General features: G+C 46.0%; 1 protein-coding gene across 1 annotated transcript in view; it reads left to right on the forward strand.

The window, feature by feature from the left end:
- INSC (INSC spindle orientation adaptor protein) overlaps nucleotides 1–19,051 on the forward strand; it is a 93,689-nt gene extending 74,638 nt beyond the window's left edge. Inside the window, exons 9-12 of the mRNA XM_080687939.1 lie at nucleotides 7,648–7,714; nucleotides 9,847–10,002; nucleotides 11,879–11,955; nucleotides 18,403–19,051. Coding sequence (XP_080544065.1) covers nucleotides 7,648–7,714; nucleotides 9,847–10,002; nucleotides 11,879–11,955; nucleotides 18,403–18,531 — 429 coding nt within the window. The 3' untranslated portion in view covers nucleotides 18,532–19,051. The remainder of the gene's footprint in view (nucleotides 1–7,647; nucleotides 7,715–9,846; nucleotides 10,003–11,878; nucleotides 11,956–18,402) is intronic.
- Nucleotides 19,052–19,326: the final 275 nt, after the last annotated feature.

A 19,326-nucleotide genomic window follows, 5' to 3' on the forward strand; every position in this document is an offset into this window, starting at 1 on the left:
TCCCTCTCACAATCTGGGACTGCTGGTTCCTAATCGCTCACCTGCCTGTCTGATCGCCCCTAACCACTCTGCCTGCCTGCTTGATCACCCCTAACCCCTCTGTCTGCCTGCCTGATTGCCCTTAACCTCTCTGCCTGCCTGCCTGATCTCACCCTCAACTGCCCTCTCCTGCTGGCCTGATTGCCCCTAACTGCCTCAGCCCCCACCACCATGGCTTTGTCTGGAAGGAAGTCGGACATCCAGAAGATGGCTGGTCAACTCGGTCTAATTAGCATATTACCCTTTTATTAGTATAGATAGATTATATAGGATAGGATTTCTTAAATTGGGGGTGGGGGGAGCCTTTTTCAGCAGAAGGAGATGCTCTAGGCTGACAAAAATACATAATCCCTATATCTGGACTGATAGCCAGCCATATGCACCACTATACTGCCAAACCGGTCATTAAAAAATTGAACCGCTTTCTTACACCTTACACCAAACAGCTATTGTCCTTAAAGTCCCTCCTCAGCCCCCACTTTAGGTTCTATTTTCCCAGTTCACCCAGATTAGGTTCTGATTGGTCAGTTTCTATGCCAGTCAGTGTCAAAAGCTCCGCCTCCTAGGCAGCCCTTGGCTTCTCGAAGTTCATCCAGATTTGGTTCTGATTGGTCGGTTTCTATGCCAGACAGCATCAAAGGTGGCTGCAGATCAGGCCCTGCCTCTCTTTCTGGGCCTATCTCTAGGCCTGATCCACAGCCTCCCCGGCAGCTGCTAATCAGGCCCTACCTCTCTCTCTCTCCGGGCCGCACCAGCAGCCATGATGGCTGCGGATCAGGCCCTGCCTCTCTCTCTGGGCCTCTCTCGGGGCCTGATCAGCAGTTGCTCACCATGCCCACCTCGACCCGCCTACCTCCCGCCGCCCCGCCCACCGGCCACCAGCCTTGCTGTGATAGGAGCCTGTAGGCCATGGGGGAGGGACCAAGAGGTGCTCCATGCACTTCCTGGTGACTGGTCGTCTGTCTGGTCATTTAGGTTGTGACAGCCCCTGGCCTTTTATAATGTAGATTTTTAAACTTGATGCTCTAAGGAAGAGCATGGATAGTGGATTATTTAAAGTCCTCAACTTGGCTTTCCAAGCCATGTGTGGTATGGTTCATGATTTCCTTTCCAGTCAAATCACTCACTTCTTAGAGTTGGACAAGTTCCCCATAGAAACAAGGTGTGACAGTACAGACAGAAAAAGAGGGGGACATTGCAGTCATAGCCCTTGGCTGTGGGGAGTGGGGTGGAGGGCGCACTCTGTGTGATGTGCTTTGCACTTTCTCTTCTTCAGCTAGACACCTCCAGTTTCTGGGTCTGTCATCTACCTGACAGTGTTAGGTCCCTTCACCTTCAAGTTCCTTCTTGTGGCCAACTCTGGTCATTTCATACAAGATCTAGTTGTAAAACAACAAGAATAGGAATTTTGGGGGTCAGATGATCTGGGTTCAAAACTCCTCTGTTATGATAATCATATAACGTAAGATATTTAACTTCAAGCCTCATTTTTCTTATTTGTGGATGTGGTTGAATAAGAGATACTTCATAAATTTGAAATAAGAATTCAATAAATGAATGATTATAAACTCTTGCTACAATTCTTGGCACAAAGAAACTATTAAATAAATGGAAGCTCATATCAATGTTATTATTACTATTGGCCTTTGGATGTGGCACACAGCCCTGAGTGGGGCATCTCTGGAGTGGGATTTTCTTACCTGTAAAAGGGGCAAGGCCCCTCCAGCTCAGACATCCCCAAGCTCTGTGCAGAGACCTTGTTTCATCACGAGCATTATGAAGGAGGAGGGGGTTCAGGGTGAAGAGAGAATGTGGTCAAGTTCTAGAAGATGGAAACTCTTTCTGAATCTGGAGTCAGGAGTTTTTCTGCTTCACTCCCTAACCACCCTGTCCCCCCAATTTCATCTTTTCCACACCCTTTTCCCCACACCCTTGAAGTCTGAGCCAGGCACGGCTCCCACCATCCTCAGGTTAGCTTAGCTTTCTGCTCTGACTCAGAGCAGCCACTTAGCTAGCAAGAGTGCATCCATTAAAGAAACAAATGGCCATTTCCTGTGGCAGAGGGAGGATTAAGATGACCAGAGAGCTCTGCGCAATGAAGACAAAGAAGATGAATTAGTCTCTGAAGTGCTCACCGCCTCCTGAAACACTTAGGAGATTAAATGCCCGTGAAGTTTCCAGTAATGCATCTGCCAATGACGCCAATGCTGTGCGGAGCCTCTTGGTCTTGGATGTGTACTTGGTACACCTCCATTTGGACATCTCAATGAGAACCTCTCCATCATCTCAGCAAGCTGAGTCCACTTAATTTGTCCAACAGAAGCCTCAACAGCCAGGCCTATCCTGGACCCACCCTTGGGGTGTGGATGGGGTAAGGGCAGCATTGTGTCTGGTTCTTCCTCCCCCTGCTGCTAATCTAGGGGAGCCATTGTGGTCAGACATCCAGAAGAACCCCCTGCTAACAAACCATTTGTGTGGGTGGCTCAAATTTTAATCCACAGGAGGTATTTTCTAGGGGTCATTCTGTGCAGGGAATCCAGCTACAGGTGTGCCACGGGCAATGGGAGAGGGGCTGCCTCATGCTTACTCACCTCTGCCCTGCCTGTCACGTAGTGACAGCCTCAGGTGAGAGACCCTGTTATCTTATCTAACCCACAACAGAGACTTCCACTGAGCAAGACTTTGTGTGGCCTTCAGAAATTAGTGGCTTTCATGGAGGTGGAGGGTGCTGGTATACACTTCCCATGAAAGCACATCGTCTGCTTTGCATTTTAGAATGTCAAGATATGTAGCATTTCTGAGACCTCACTGTGAATGCATTATCAGGAGTCCTTTTATTAGAAATAGTTACTAGGGTTTGTAATGTTGACTCACATTGAAAAAGACCTTTATAGTTTATAAAGTCCTGTCATATGTACATGTGACATAGTAGAAACAGCATAGACTTTGGGTTCAGACAGACCTGAGTTCAAATCCTGACTCTGCCATTGCCTAGCTGTGTGACCTTAGACAAATCGCTTGATGTCTCTAAGCCACACTTCCCTCATATGGGTAATGAGGATAATGTTTTCTCCCTCTGTGACCAGATGGCATAATGCTTGTAAAGTGGCTAGCACCAAAGTGTATGCTCAAACCCGAGCAGGGCAGGGGTCTGTGATAGAACCAGGAATTGGGACGGGTCTGAGATAGGGAAGGTCAGCTTTGAGGCAGGAAAGTAGGCTAGGAAAGGTAGTTAATGAGGTGGTGAGTGTAGTGTGGTATAAGGCAATGTGTGGTGTGTGTTGTTTCAGTCTGGGTCTGGGAATATGCAAGTTGTGTGTGTGTGATAAAGACTATAAGCCATGCAAAAGAGTGGACACAGCCCTGGCCAGTGTAGCTCAATTGGTTGAACATTGTCCCATATACCAAAAGGTTGCTGGCTCAATTCCCAGTCAGGGCACATGCCTGGATTGCAGGCTTGACCCCCAGTAGGGGGCGTGCAGGAGGCAGCTGATCAATGTTACACTCTCACATAGATGTTTTTCTCTCTCTCTCTCTTTTTCTCCCTCCCTCTTCCCTTCTCTCTCAAATTAATAAGATCATATATATTTTTTTAAAAAAGCATGGCCATAGTATATAAAAAGAGACTACATCTTTCTTCTCTCAGACCCCTTCATCCTTCAGACCAAATCCTGGTCTTGATTCTTTCTGATCTCTGGTGGAAGAAGTGGTGTGAAGGGAAGAAGGCAGGCCAGAGAGAGCAGTGGGCTTTCCCTAGAGGCTGAAAGGGATTTTGCTGGCTGGTCTCAAGGCTGCAGTTGACAATGGTTGATAAAGCTTTTAGAGAGTTAACACAGGGATAACAGAAATCTAAATATTCCATCTAGCAATTAGAGAGTAATTCTAATTACAGTCATATGAACTGTTGGCCTTCTTGCCCTAATTACTGCACAGCATAAAAGCAATTATAACTTTTTGTTAAATGTATGTCAGATATCTGTGTGGTAAGTTCTATTAGACCAGAGCACTTGCCTCTATTTGGGTGTCCTGGGTAACCCTCACTAGGGTTTTATGTGGTATGGTCTTCAGTGTTAGTTTACACATAGTGCACAAAAGGGTCAGAGGCGGAGACCGTGTGTGATCACAGGCAGACATTGGTGAGGATGTGAGACAAGCCTGGTTCCTGCCTCGGGATGGGCTGTGGACAAGTGTTCCCAGAGCATCTGCCCTGGGCCAGCACAGAGTAAACCTCTTCCTCCACATCCACGCTGACATCAAAGGCTTTGCCAGCCTCCTTCTTGCCACACAGGGCCAGTGACACGGGAGGTCCCCTGCCTTTTGATTCAATTTGCTCTTTACCTCAATTTCCCTAAGGTGGTCAGTCAAGTTTTTGGGATGCCAAAGGGAAAGTGATTTCAAAATGTGGCAGAAAGCAATAAGTGCAAAGTTTGTTGGGTTCTCTTCTGGGAAGGGTTCCTCCTGAGCTGGGACCTGGCCTCCCTTTGGGAATATCTCACATCAGCAAAATATGTGCCAACACTGGGGATGGTGTTGGTTAGTGCTCCCTGACACAGTTGTTCACAGTCTGGGTGTCTTCAGGTTGTTTCCTCAGGCATGTCATACTCACTTGTTTAACAAATGTTCTGGGTGCTACCACAGGAGCTCATAGTAATATAATTGATAAGACTGTGATGAGCATTAAATGAGTTAGTATTTTGCTCCCCCCAAAGATGTCCACCTCTGAATCCCAAAATCTGTGAACAAGCTTCCTTACATGTCCAAAGGGAATTTGCAGATGTGATAAGGTTAAGGATTTTGATTTAGGAGTATTATCCTGGGTTATCTATATGGGCCCAGTGTAACCACAAGTGTTCTTATAAGAAGGAGGTAGGAGGATGGGAGTCAGAGACCGAGATGTGATTGAGGGACCAGAGGTCAGAGTGATGTGGCACCAAGAGGCAAGTACTGCAAGCAGCCTCTAGAAACTAGAAAAGACAAGGACATGATTCTCTCCTAGAGTCTCAAGAAGGAACACAGCTCCATCCGTACCCTGATGCTCCCTCCACTTGGCTCACTTAGGACTTCTGACCACTAGCACTGTGCAATAAGGGTGTTATAGCAGCAACACACCTTCATTAATCTAATACACCTTCATTAACCAAGGCACAGAAGGTTAAGAAATGTGGCCAAGGTCACATGGGAAATGAATGACAGAGCCGAGACTCGGAACTAGTCTGATCCTTTGTGCAGCCACTACGCTTCATAGGGCTGCCCCAGAGGCCGGTGTCCTCTCTGTTCACCAATAACCACACAGGGAACAGTGCCTTTTTGCTCAGGGGGAATGGAACTTAATTGAAAAATCACCAGACAGGATGGAATTAGCCTGGGCCAGGGGAAACTGTCTGCCTGGATCCTGCACTCTGTCCCCTGACAGCATCACCACCTGGTACACAACAAGGTGAACCAGTTGTGCCTAAAATCCCAGCCCTGGGCTCCACTGTGCGAAGAAACTTGGACCCCCCTTCCCCTCTACATGGCGATGCATATAAGGATGTTTCAAAAGGGGGACTCAAAGCAGGGCCTAATTGGCATTTATTCAAATTGTGCTTAATTGAATACGTTATCTGCACCTCGAAAACCACATGGGGTACAGGCTCTGTAAAGAGGAAGTAATTTTCATTAACACAATCTGAAACACCTACCTAATAATTGCCATGTGATGAACCTGATGCTGCAGACAAAGGTTTCTTTTTCTGTTTAAAATTTTGTCTTTCCTCCCTCATGTCCTCCATTCCTCCATCCCTCCCTTCCCTGTTGGATCTGTATGTCAAACATGGGTCTATTCAGAGAGACCAGGCTGGTGGTGGCTGGAGGGTAGCGGCCACTGTGTAGCCGGAGCAGAGGTCATGCTCCCTGCTACTATGGACAGCTCAGAGAAAGCCAATAGCCTTGTCTCTCCTTCCTCAGAAGACTGCGCACTCTGTGCTTCCTGGGGAACCTTCCACTTTTAACTACATCTTCAACCCATATTTTTCCTCTAACTCCTTCCACTTAGCCCACAAACACTAACTTAAAAGGGGGGTGGGCAGGGCGGAGAAGGGCTTCCAAGGACTAATCCTCCTTTGGTCACATTATCTTTCTAAAATGCAAACAGGAGCTTGTCACCCCCTTCCCAAAACATCTGGTGGGGCAGACTTGCCTTGGGATCAGCTCTTGGGGGGTTCTTCAGTCTCTCCCCTTGCAACCTCTCCTGGTCATGCTTACCTCGCCCCACCCCTGCCCAGATCTGAGCTGGAAGGGCTGTAGGCACGGAGGCCACAGCACTGTAAGATGAGTACCCCTTTCCAACATATGTGTAATGGGGAAGTGGGGAGATAGATATTCTATTAATATGGCAAACTTTTTCTTTCTGTTGAAAAGAGATTTGTTACATACATTTGTTATCCAGAGTAATATGCCAATATTGAGCCAATTAAAATCTTGCTAACACTCTTTCTTGGCAAATGCCACATTACTACCTAGTAATAGTCGAGTTTCAGGTTTTAAGCTGCTTAAACGGTCCTCAGGAGACTGCCAGCTGCCACCTGAGAGCAGGGCATGGCCTGCAGTTATACTGCGCCCCAAACTTTGGAGAAACCTTTCAACAGAGATAGGCCTGCACCGGTGAGAAACCCTAGCTCATTTTATTTCACTACTATTGTAACCACCACATGAAAGTGTTGTCTGTTTGCATGGACGTGGTTGGATAGTCATTTTGCCGTTTATGTCAGGAGCAGTGTCATGGGTGGTACCTGAGTTAAAAGGTGCCAGGTTGTCAACATTTTCCAGTGGTATTTTGGCACCCTGTACAGTTTGGGGGTCTGCAGTGGGTCCCTTGGTGGTGCACTCCTTAAACCAGTTTTGTGCTGTGAGTTCTCTCTGCAACCTTGACTAGGCCGGGGGGTGGACATTGGTGAGGCTGTTGGCTGCCCAGCCCGTGAGGTTGTAACCACGGCTCACTGTCCACCTGATGTCAGCATCCCTTTACTATAGGCAGGGCCTTCAGCGATGCCCAGCAAGCAAGACCTGCAGGCCCAGACCTGCAAAGTGTAGCTGAGCATGAACTTTCTCATCAGATTCCCCAGAATACCTGATACTTGGGGTGTAATGCTGCCTTCTAGCCCACTCGTGTTCTCTAACTTGGCCTTAGTCTCTGTTGATTTCAGGTTGAAAATAGGTGGGGTTCAGTATCAGGGCAGAAAGCTAGGATGGAGTGAGCCCAATCCAGGGCAGGGGATAGCCAGGAACCTGCCAGTTCTGTCTGCATTTCAGGGCCTGGGACCAGAAGGATCCTGTAGAAAGATGATGGGACCCCCTCTTCACTCAAGTGACATTGTTCTCTCCAGTGGAGTCCTGGGTTCCACCTCAGGGTCATGTGCTGATGAACAGGCATCCAGTCACTGGAGAAGCACACCTGGGTGGCAGGAGACCCTGGGGACAAAAGAAAATACCCTGGAAGTATGAGCCAGGTGTGCAGGAAGGAGTCACAGGCTAAAGGAAAGCTTTGTAGCCCCTGGCTCAGCTGCTTGTAGGGCGCACCTTTTGGCTCAGGTGTGCCCACTTTCTTAGCTTCTCAATCCTCTTTTCCAGATTGTGACAATCTTGGCAAACATGTCTGTCCTGGAGCAGTGCGCCTCGGACATCATTCAGGAGAACGGTATGCATTTTCAGCATGTTCATGTTGTGTGGGCGATGTGGCCATACAGAACTGTGGGCCTCTGTGTTTGTGTGAAGGCTATGTGGAGGCAAGTGCATTTGTACATGTAGGTCTCCACAATTGCATGAGCATGTATATGTGTGCTTATGTGTGCAGCTGGGCCAATGTGTAACTGTTTGCTTGCCTTCATGAGGCTTCAATTCCAGTGGGAAACAGTGAACAGGAGATAGAGAAGGTTAGATGATGGTAGTGACATGAGGAAGATAAAGGGGGTAAGAGGTAAGGTAGACAGACCCAAGGTAGGAGGGTGGCAGTTGCTATTTTCACTAGGATGGTAAAAAGAAGACAAAGATTTCATTATGATCCAAAGAGTAAAAATCCATTCCTACCAAAGGATGTATTCCAATTTTCAATCATTCTGATCCCATTTGCTTTGGCCTCAGTAGAATGCTGAAGAGCCTGAGGAGTGGGGAGCAGGTCAGGGCCAGCTGGATCCCTCAACACCTCACCTGAGAGCCTTGCTTTCACACTTTCTCCCCCTCCCACCTTGTGCTGGGTGTGTCACCAACGTCCATGTGAAGTGGGCCAGGTTTCAGTGCCTGGGTCCTGTAGAAAGATGATGGGACCCCCCATCACCTGGGAACAAAGTGGTGAGGGCTTCCTGTGACTGGAAAATAAGCCAACAATTAGCAACGGGTTGGAAACCAGAGATGCTAATGAGCCCACCAGTTGCTTCTGCTCTTGCTAAACCCCCTTTTCCCAGGTTGCCCTGTGGTTTAAACAAACATACATGTTCTGCATCCCCCATTGCTCTATTACTAATTGAAAGACATCATTTCATGTTCATTCTATGTGATGAGCTAATAATGAAAAACTTTCCTGAACCAATTGGGAAGCTGGGAGCCCAAGGGGTGTCATTGTGGCCTATTCCTTCAGTACTTGGAGCCTTAAGTTCAACTGGTCAGCAGGATTGTAATGCAGAGGCCCGTGGATTTGAGATTGGACTATCTGGCATTTGTAGAGGGTTTTATGGTTCATAAAGTGCTATGGATGGGCTCAATCAGTCAATAGTTATAGAAATCTACTATGTGCCTGGAATTGTGCTAAACAAATAAACACAGACATCAATAAATCCTTGCCTTTGTCCTGGAGGAGATCACAGTCTAGAAGGAGAGGCCAATTTGATAAGAGTGATAACATGACAAAAGTGTGACATCCACAATAAGACAATGCAGTCGAGGGAGGGTAACATAGCAGCTGATACCATAAAAACTGGAAACAGCTCTACTATTTACTAGCTGTATGACCTCTGTGCTTCCATCTGCAAAATGGGTACAATAGTAACACCTACCTCATAGGGCTGATGGGAGGATAGCATGTTAGAAGTGTACCTGGCACAGAATGAGCACTATGTCAAGGGTATCTGCTCTTTCAGGAAACAGTGGCAGTCCCCATGGCCCAATTGAAGAGAGTTTGATAAAGAGACTATTTGCAAAAGTGGGGCAGCACCTGAGGGATACACAGTAATGATGACACAGACAGTAGGCCTCCTGGGCTGGACAGGGCAGGCCCTGTTGCACAGGCTGGACTTTGAAAGGGGTCCTCTTCCCAGGGTGCACTTGACTCTGATGTCTTTTGCCTTGCAGTCTGGTGATGTCATCTCTGACCTGCCCCAAATTGTGTATGATGTTGGTGATGTGGGGCTGGATGAAGGGCGGTGGGAGGTCAGATAACTGCATGACCCTGAAAAGACACTTCACATCTCTCTGGGCCCAAAGGGAATTATATCAAATTCAAGACTATTGGAGGTTTTAGGGGATCATGTACTTACTATGCATTTAGCACGGTGTCAGATATGTAGTCAAAAAGCTCAGTAATAGCATTTAAAAAGTAAAAAAGAATGTCCTCCAGAGGTCCTTTCCAAGTACAGTGACTTGGTACATGGAACCAGAGACACCCCCAGGGCAGAAGGAGTAGAAGAGGTGGCCTTGTCTAGCTTCCTTCCAGTGTGTGATATCCCCTCAGTCATTCTGACAGCCTTTACTCCAGCCCTGCAGCTATCCATCCACCAGGTTCCAAGGAGAAGGCTCCCCACTGAGATGGGTGCCAACTATTCATTGCCTCTTGTCCAGGGGTCCAACTTATCATGGGCATGCTGTCTGAGAAGCCAAGATCTGGGACTCCTGCTGAGGTGGCAGCCTGCGAGCGAGTCCAGCAGAAGGCTGCAGTGACCTTGGCCCGTCTCAGCCGAGACCCAGATGTGGCACGGGAGGCAGTGCAGCTGAGCTGTAAGTGGTACTGGCTGTATCAGGAATGGAGTTGGGGGGTGGGAGAGCAGCCTCGATTTCACGGTGGCAACAGAGGGCTGGCTGGGGTGAGCCCCACTCTCTGGGTGCTGGGAAATGCTGGCATGGAGGCCCGGGGTGTAGCCCCTAGTCTAGCTTGTAATTTGGGGCTGAAGCAAGACAGAGGAAGGGCCTAGGCTAGGGAGGTTTTAATTGGCCAGAACAGTGGTCGGCAAACTGCGGCTCGCGAGCCACATGCGGCTCTTTGGCCCCTTGAGTGTGGCTCTTCCACAAAATACCACAGCTGGGCGAGTCTATGTTGAAGAAGTGGCGTTAGAAGAAGTTTAAGTTTACAAAATTTGGCTCTTAAAAGAAATTTCAATCGTTGTACTGTTGATATTTGGCTCTGTTGACTAATGAGTTTGCCGACCACTGGGCCAGAACAATGACTCACCTGCAGACTTCCTGTTAATCAGGACTCCATTTCTTCATTCAACTAATGCATTTCCTCATTCAGTTATTCACTTACTCATTTGTTCATTCACTCATTAATTCATCCTTTTGCTTATTCATTCATTAGCACATTTATTACTTTATTTATTCACCATTAACTCATTTATTAATTCACTCATTAAATCACTCATTCCTTCAGTTAGTCACTTATTTACCCAACAAATGCTGGGCTCTGTTCTGAGTGCTAGGGATATAACATAAACTATAGCATTGTCCTGACCACAGGCACTTACACACCTATGGCGTGGCAGGTGTGAAAAGAAACATTTGCACTTGAATGTCATAGAGCAATGCTCAAAGCATGTCCATAGCACATTTGCTACACAAGGGAAGTAGCCCACATTCATCTGGGGGCGGGGGTCAGATAATATTTTAGCAAGGAGGTGAGTCGTCAGCTGTGGTTTGAGGAGTTATCCTGGTGTTAAGGTTGAGAAAGGACTCTCTAGGTAGAAACAGTATCATGCCTGTCCTCCAGGTACAACAAGGTTGGCAAGAGGTGACCCAGAATGTGTCACATACCTTTTATCACTATGTTATAATGAGGTGGTTTTTAAAGTTTGAAGGAAGTCAGTTTGCACTGAAAAGCAGTTATTTATTTAACTTTTCTTCTCTAAAGGCCTAGGCAACATTAACCTACTCAATCTGTATTTTTCTATAGTTTCAGCTACAATATATATTTTTTCTTTTTTAAGAAATATGTTTTTTTAATTGATTTTTTAGCGAGAGAGGAAGGGGGAGGGATAGAGAGATAGAAACATCAATGAGAGAGAAACATTGATAGTCTGCCTCCTGCATGCTCCCTACTGGGGATTGAGCCCACAACCCGTACATGTGCCCTGACTGAGAATCAAACTGGTGACCTCCTGGTGCATGGGGCAAGGCTCAACCCACTGAGCGACACCAGCTGGGCAACAACATATTGTCTGATAGACAATTGAGAAATAAAAGGTGCCAACAGTTCCACTGATAAAGATGTAAACACTAAATGTGGCTCTGGTAAAATCAGATGTACCTCCACAGAAGTAGCTCTTCAGAGAGACCTGTACCACCTTGGCTACAGTTTTAACCAAGTTCAGTTCCAGCCAGGGTTCTGGCACTTAGGGGTTTGGTTTTGACACTGCAGCTCATCCTGGCCCTGACGAGGGTCTGGTCACACCTGAGGGAGCAGGTCTCCACCATGAGCTCTTCCAGGTGGGTTCACTCTCCTTCCCCGGCTGATTGATGGGCTGACAGGGGCCCTGGGAACCACCTGCTTCCACAGGTCCCATGTGGAGAGCTGTGTGAGAGAGAGTGGAGCACTCCTGGCTCAGGCCTGGCCAGGCTGGTCCCCACCCAAGGCTTGAGGTTTTCCATGTGTTTCACACAGGTATGTCCCGCCTCATTGAGCTCTGCCGATCGCCCTCAGAGAGGAACAGCAGCGATGCCGTGCTGGTGGCCTGCCTGGTGAGTTCTCAGTCTTCCCCCATCCTTCCCCCTGGTCAGGGTAGCTGGCTATGCCTTGGTTGGCTTGCATAAGCCACGAAACTTCTCTGGGTTTCACCTTTTTTCTTTAAAATGGCGATAAGAGTAATACTTGTTCACTTAATTCATAAAATTGTGAAGAGAATGATATGAGGTCATGTATGTGAAAGGTGGGAGGCTGGGGAACCTCAAACATTTAGGTTTTAGGGAATGTGAACAATGATCAAGACTGAGTGGCTGGCGGCGGGATGCTAGGTGGTGTTAGTGATGTCACTGTGCCTGATGTATGTGGGAGCTAGGGTATGGATGTCTCCTGCCTCTTCCAAACTGGCACAGTGAGAAAGCTTCCCTCCCCTCCTTGGAAGGAAGCATTGTGGCTTCCTTCTCTCTTTTGTGGAACAGGACTGGAGGCAATAGGATGGGACAGAGAATATTATTCAGCCAGCCACCAGGACCTTCACCTGAACCAAGCAAGTGCATCCTGGGAAGTTCCCACCAGACTTCTCCTTGCTGCTTGGTTCTCTCATTAATTCATCCCGTAGCACCAGATAGGGAATGTATGCTTTGTCTCTGAACTCCTCCCTGATGGGATGTAACAGATCCCAAAGCAGAGCAGCTTCCAGTTGGAAGCATGAAGGAGCAGGGAAGCCATTGGATAAATAGACCCATTTAGCTTCCAGATCCTTGATTGGTCCTCAAAAGATGCAAGGGAGAAGGGATGAATTTAGAGATCCTTCAAGCTCTTTCACAGTAAAGCCCCCTCTCACCAACCTTGTTTTAACTGAGTTCATCTCATTTCTGGGAGCTCCTGATGGGCACTGTGGGGTAGCAACAGCAGGGCCTTACAGTCAGACACACCTGTCTTGGTTCTGCCATTAATGTGCTGTGTGACATTGGGTAGGTCATTAAATGCTATACATTTTATTCAATAAATATTTACTGAGTGATTCTGTCTGAAAATGCACTCTTCTAGGCTACAAGGATATAGCTGTGAAAAAACAGACAAAAATCTATGCTGTCATGGGGCTTTTATTCTGGTACATGCAGAACAACCTTAACCTTTCTTGCACCTTGGTGATCTGGTGAAGCTTATGGACCCCTTGTCAGAATGATGTTTTAAACATATACAATAAAATATGGATTTGTGCACATTGAGAGGTAATTAATTATAAGAAATATTTTAATATTGCTATTTGCCCTTTCTCTATAATAGAAGTGTCAACCAAATTCACAATCGATAATGACAAATGGAAACACATGTGCGCGATTGGTGCCAGCAAGAGCTTTATATATATCACACCTGTGCTAGTCAACTTAGCCTTTTATAGATATAGAATAAAATTGCTTAATTAGACCTGCTTTCTGATGTAGCTAAACTTTTTCCAGCCCAGTGAAGCACCCCAACTTCTCTTTCAGGTAATTGTCAGCAATACAACAGTAAATATCAACACGAAGCAGATTATTATTGTAGATCACACAGGGAGGACAAAGGGTAAAATATTTAACTGCAGCTGTGTTTGACTATATTCTGCGCAGTGAGAAACCTGAAGTCATTTTCAAGGTCCACCATTTCTTCTTTTCAGTTGGGTTAAATTTCTAAGCTTTCTAAATTTCCATTTTCTGGCTAATGAAAAAAAAAAAAAAAAAAAGAAAAGAAAGGATTCCACGGAGTCTCTTATCTACCTACTCCAGGACTTCTGTGAGGATCAAATGAGATGAGGCATGGGAAAATGCTTCACAGACATTTGGTTACAGTGTAAAGTGTTTCCACCTGGCTATAAAGCAAATTGTGTTCATGGGCTGAAGAAATTGCAAGGAGGCTAGTTGCTAGGGGGAGGAAGCCAGGTGTTACTATGTGATGTCATTACCCGGACAGACATTTAGCATATTAGCCTTTTATATATATACATAATTATAGAGTATTTAAACATGTGTACTTTTAACTAATAACTTAAGTAAGATTGAGCAGTGAGTCTAATAAGCATTGTAACCAGCCTAGCAATGTGCATCAATGGTATTTGAAGCTACCTACCACATCGTGAGATATGAAAGTTCCTGGGATTTCTACTGGTGAACAAATCTCAGGGCTTGCTGAGACTTCATGGTTTGTTGCTACATCCACAATAGAAGGAAAGGCTAAGTTTCAATTAGAGATTAGTGAATGTCAAGATGTGATTTTTTTGGGTTCATAGAGCGTCTTAATTCTGTCTAGTCTAGTGAGTCAAATGGAGAAGATTAATACCTGGCAAACATAATAATTGCTCCCAACTCCCATTATCTTCACAACTCAGGCATCTAGCAACTGCTTGACACTAACCAGGCCCTGAGGAAGTGTTGGGAACCTATAAAGCTCCATTCAGATACATGGGCTTGCTGTGATTTTTTTTTCATTTATGCTATTAGTTTGAAGAAGAGCACACAGAAAGGCTTAGCCGCTACCTTCAATCTCCGAAAGGGATTTCCAGTGGAAAAGGGATTACATTTCTCCTTGTGGACAAGTTGCTGGATTTAGAGGAGAGCCCCTCTCTTCCTAATTCACCCTTCATCTGGCTGCTTGGCTAATTTTCCTCATGACAGTTTAGAACCATGACACTCCATGACCAATCCTTTCATGGTCCCCGTTACCCACAGCCTGCTGTCCATGTGGTTCAGCCCTTCACAGTGGGAATCCCACCCACCCTAGGCTCTGGAGGCCTCCCACTGCCTCCAGGCCCCGTCCTCCTGGCTAGGCCAGAGTGCTATGAGCCACCCGACACTACCTTTGGCCCTTGGCCCTTGGCCCAAGCAGATACCCTTTCTACAGCTCTGCCAGCACCTCCTTCAAGGCTTAGAGCAAAACACCTCTCCTCCATGCAGCTTCCTGGGAGCTCTCCATGCTCAAGATAGGAGCACACAGCATGCACCTGGGCCTGCCTGCTCGGGTTTTGTTTTCCCCAGTAGGAGCAGGATGAGCTCTCTGGTGTTCTGGGTGTTATAAAGGGAGGCTCTTAGAATTCAAACACAGGCCAGCCTGATGCTGAAGACCTTGACTTTTGACCAGACCATCTTGTCTCCAGCCATGCTTTCTCCCCCATGCCTTATGGTCCTGGTCTTGTTACCTTGGCTCATGAGGGGATTTGAATTTCTCCCCTTCTAGCTTGGGGCCTTCTTGTGGTCAGGATCCTTTTCCAGTTCTTTGTTTCTCCATAGGACTTTGGGTTTGGTGACTATTTTGGCTTGGCTGAGGAACTGATAGACTTGGCCACCCTCAGCACCCCCAGTTGGTGAGTGTTTGTGGTTTGGCTGCCAGAGGGCCTCCATATTTGAGTGCGCCCCCCTGGCTGGTGAGACGGAGTTACTAGGTGCCTTGCCTGGTGGGTGGAGTTGGAGACTGCCTCTCCTGCCGGTCCTCAAGGTGTTCTTTCCAGCTTTAAAGGCTCCTTTCAGGGGGATGGAAGACATTTCAATCATTGTTTCCCACATCTGCGAAAGTGGCAGCACAGATTGTCTCCTGCAAACAGGCTTGATTTTTCCTTAATGAAGCAGCTGTCAGTGGGCTGCTGGGCTTGTTAAATACTTACGTGTTTTCAGACTGTCTGGGAATGAGATCCTGAGATGATTGGTTGTTAACTCTCTGAGGAAAGCAGAGGCTGAGAGAGAAAGGCTTTGGAAGGGTGGGAGGTCCTTTAAGCCCCTGGGCCCTGACGAGACAGTGCTCTCAGATGGTTTGGGTTCATGCCCTGTAGACTTTCTAGGGACCCTGGGTATCTATTTGCTTTTGTGTTTTTTTTAGGTCTGTTTCTAGTTCTCCCTCTTGTGTTTTGTTTTTGCTTTTCTTTTCTAGTAGCAACGAAAATAATTTTATGGTTGGGAATCACCACAACATGAGGAACTGTATTAAAGGGTCACGGCATTAGAAAGGTTGAGAACCATTGTTCTAGAGCCGTGGTCGGCAAACTGCGGCTCGCGAGCCACATGCAGCTCTTTGGCCCCTTGAGTGTGGCTCTTCCACAAAATACCATGGCCTGGGCAAGTCTATTTTGAAGAAGTGGCGTTAGAAGAAGTTTAAGTTTAAAAAATTTGTCTCTCAAAGGAAATTTCAATCGTTGTACTGTTGATATTTGGTTCTGTTGACTAATGAGTTTGCCGACCACTGTTCTAGAGGTTGCCTCCTCTCTTAGAGGTTTCACTCTCTCCTTCTTTCCCTTTCTCTCTTTCTTTTTATTCCCCCAGAACTCTCTCTCCTCCTCTTCCTGACTCCTCATCTCTTCCTACCTCTCTCCTATGCTTCCTGCCCCAGGGTGTGCTCTCTTTCTTTCTTTCTTTTTTTGTCATCACTCGTCCTCTTTCCATCTCCCTTTCATGCATGGTTTCAGTTTTTTTCATCAGTTCATCTCTGTCCTTCTGTTTTAATATTACCTTTTTGTTACCTTTTTTCTGTTGTCTCCTTTTCTCTGTCTGCTACTTTTTTCTATCTTATTTTTCTCTGTATGGGTTTATTTTCTCCCTTTGTCTAATTTTTCTTCCTTCTTTCTTTTTTGCTTTATTTTTAATCCCTGTTGATGTAAAATACATCGATGGTCTCACCTCTTCTGCTGAAGATCCTGGCTTGTTTTTACTGTGATAACTCAAGGATAATGGGGTTATTTCTCTTTGTTGGATCAAGAGCAATCAGAAAGTGTTCTGGAATCAGCCTCTCTAGCCCTTCGGGAAATCATGCCCCAGGGGAAATAGGACACACTTATAAGAGATAGTCTCCTGGAGCCTCCTTCCTGCCACTAGTGTCTCAGACCCTGTCCCTGTTCACAGAGGCACATGCCCCTCGTAACCCAGTGGACATGGCAGAGCCTGTTAGTCCCACAGCCAACTAAAGCCATCCTCTCCTTCCACCAACTTGGTGATTTCTCAGCCATAGGTTACCTCTCATGTCTAGGTAATAACTTCTATGCCCGCCTTAAACGCAATATAAACTAGTGTCCTGGGCTTGCAGCATCCTGCTGTGTGTGTAGGTATGAGAGCCCTGGAGATGAACTTCTGTGTGATCTCAGGAAGGCCACTTTCTCTCTCTGAGCCTTAGTGTCCTTATTTCCAAATTGGGGATCATGACAATTACCTTGCAGTATCCTGTAAGGATTAAATGAAACCCTAGGTTCTTCCTTCTTTGCTTCTTCTGCCACTCCAGATATTGCCCCCTGTCTTTGTTTCCCAGGGGAAGGGCATCCTTAAGCTCCCACCTTGTTTCCTGATGTGTATAGGTTCTAGAAGAGGGAAGGAACTCATATTTATTGAGCACTTAGTATGCATTACTTCAGCTCCCTGATAAAGAGGTCTATATAGATGCGCAGCTCACAAGTGCAGCTTCAGGTAGTTCTAGCAGTGGACTCAATTTTAAAGCACTTTATTTTATCCCTTTTCTCAGCAAACATTTATTGAGTTCCATGCCAGCCCCTGTACTAACTGCTATCGGTACAGAAAAAACAAACCAAAAAACAAAACAAAAACAAAAACAAAAAACAAACAAACAGTCTGTACCCTTGAGGAGCTCAGAGTGTAGTGTGGGAGATACACACTTAAAAGACAATTGCAGCCATGTATGAGAAGGTTAAGGTCAGTGCAGGGACTGTGCATGCACAGGGGAGGGAGGAACTGTCTCTGCTTTAAGGAATCAGGGGAGGCTTCTTAGAGGAGATGACAGTGGGACAGGCCATGAAGGATGAATGCAACTCCTGGCTAGAAAAGAGTGGGGAGGGACTCATGTCATAGAGAGGAGCTGAGGAAAGGCACGTGGGTGTGAAACAGGATAGCATACTCAGGAAAGTGAAACTCTCAGTTTGTGAAGATGTGAGCAGTGATTTCATTCTGCTTGCACCTCTTTCCTGTTCATCCACATCTTAGTGGCAGAATCTTCACCTCCTTCAACTTTATGAGCTTCCTTCCTCTTTCTTTATTTCTTCCCTCCTTCTTATCTCATAATGCTTTGCTCAGAACATAGCTGAATTTATGGATAAGTGAATAGCCCTTGCCATTCTAAGGTTCCTCTAAGGATCTGGAAGCATCTACTGATGCCCCTGGCAGTTCTTGTCTATAAGATGACCATATATTTCACTAAGTTGACCAGATCCTTAAAATGACGGATATTGAAAACAACCAGGTTCCTAGGATGGCTGAAAAACCAAGATGGCAAGACCATTAAGATCATGAAGACTTTTAGATGATATCCACCATGGTGGCCAAGGTGCAAATGAAACCAGGGGACCAAGTGATACGATTGCTATGATGATCAGGTGACCAAAAGAACCAGATGACTAAAGGTGTTAAGGTGACAATCAGCTCAAATTACCTGGTAAACAAGCCACTTCCTGAAATGCATCTCTCTGGGAGTTGAAGGAAATACATGCACCTGAGCAGAGCCCAGTCCAACTCGTGTCATCTCTTCTGTTTTCTTCCCAGGCTGCTCTGCGTAGATTGGCCGGGGTCTGTCCTGAAGGCCTCCAGGACTCCGACTTCCAGCAACTGGTCCAGCCCCGGCTTGTGGACTCTTTCTTACTCTGTAGCAACATGGAGGAGAGTTTTGTGTAGCAAATGTGAGAGAGGAAAGGCATTTGGCCCCATTCTCTTGCCCCTCTGAGTACACACCTGTGAACACACCTGAGTACACACCAGCCTCCTCACCTCATTATTTATACTTAATTTATTTTTTACATGAAGTGGACATAGGGCTAAATATTCTAGCAACATCATCAGGCAGTCTGTGTTCCTTGGGAGTCTTTTTTGTTTTTATTTTTTGACTTCTGTGACTTTTCAGTTGCAGATGTTGAAATGCATAATGGCTAATATGACAGATTGTCATGGGTGATTTCACTTCATCTTGCTTTCTCTACTCTCACTATATAATCTTGCCTCATTTTTTTAAAACTTGGCAACCAAAGTATTATAACTACCTAGAATTTTTTTAAAAAGTGGATTTGCTCTTTCTAAAAGATTTTAAATGAAATTCATAGTTGGACAGAATATACTAGAAGGAAACTTTTATTCTTTAATAAATGAAATCATACTAAATTTGTCTTGGATTTTTTCTGAATAAATTATGCCTTAAACTAACTTCTTGCTTCCCAAGGTTTTATGCCACAAAAATTTCCCACTGTTAAAACTGCAGAGAGAGTTGTATTTTTTTCTTAAATACATAAATGGGTAAAGTTCTAAGTTAGTGGGAAATAAAAAATATTTCCAAAGTCTCCAGAAGCTCAGTTTCCCTTAGCTTCTTCGCTTTTGTGTAGCCTCGTGGTGAGTAGTACCTCTTCAAAAGTATACTTGAAAGTAGTGGTGTGCTGGATGATGCAACCTTTGCGGCAGGGTTCAGGATCTAAAAGAGGG

The sequence above is a fragment of the Plecotus auritus genome, assembly GCF_963455305.1.
Source record: "Plecotus auritus genome assembly, chromosome: 9".
NCBI classification, from domain to species: domain Eukaryota; kingdom Metazoa; phylum Chordata; class Mammalia; order Chiroptera; family Vespertilionidae; genus Plecotus; species Plecotus auritus.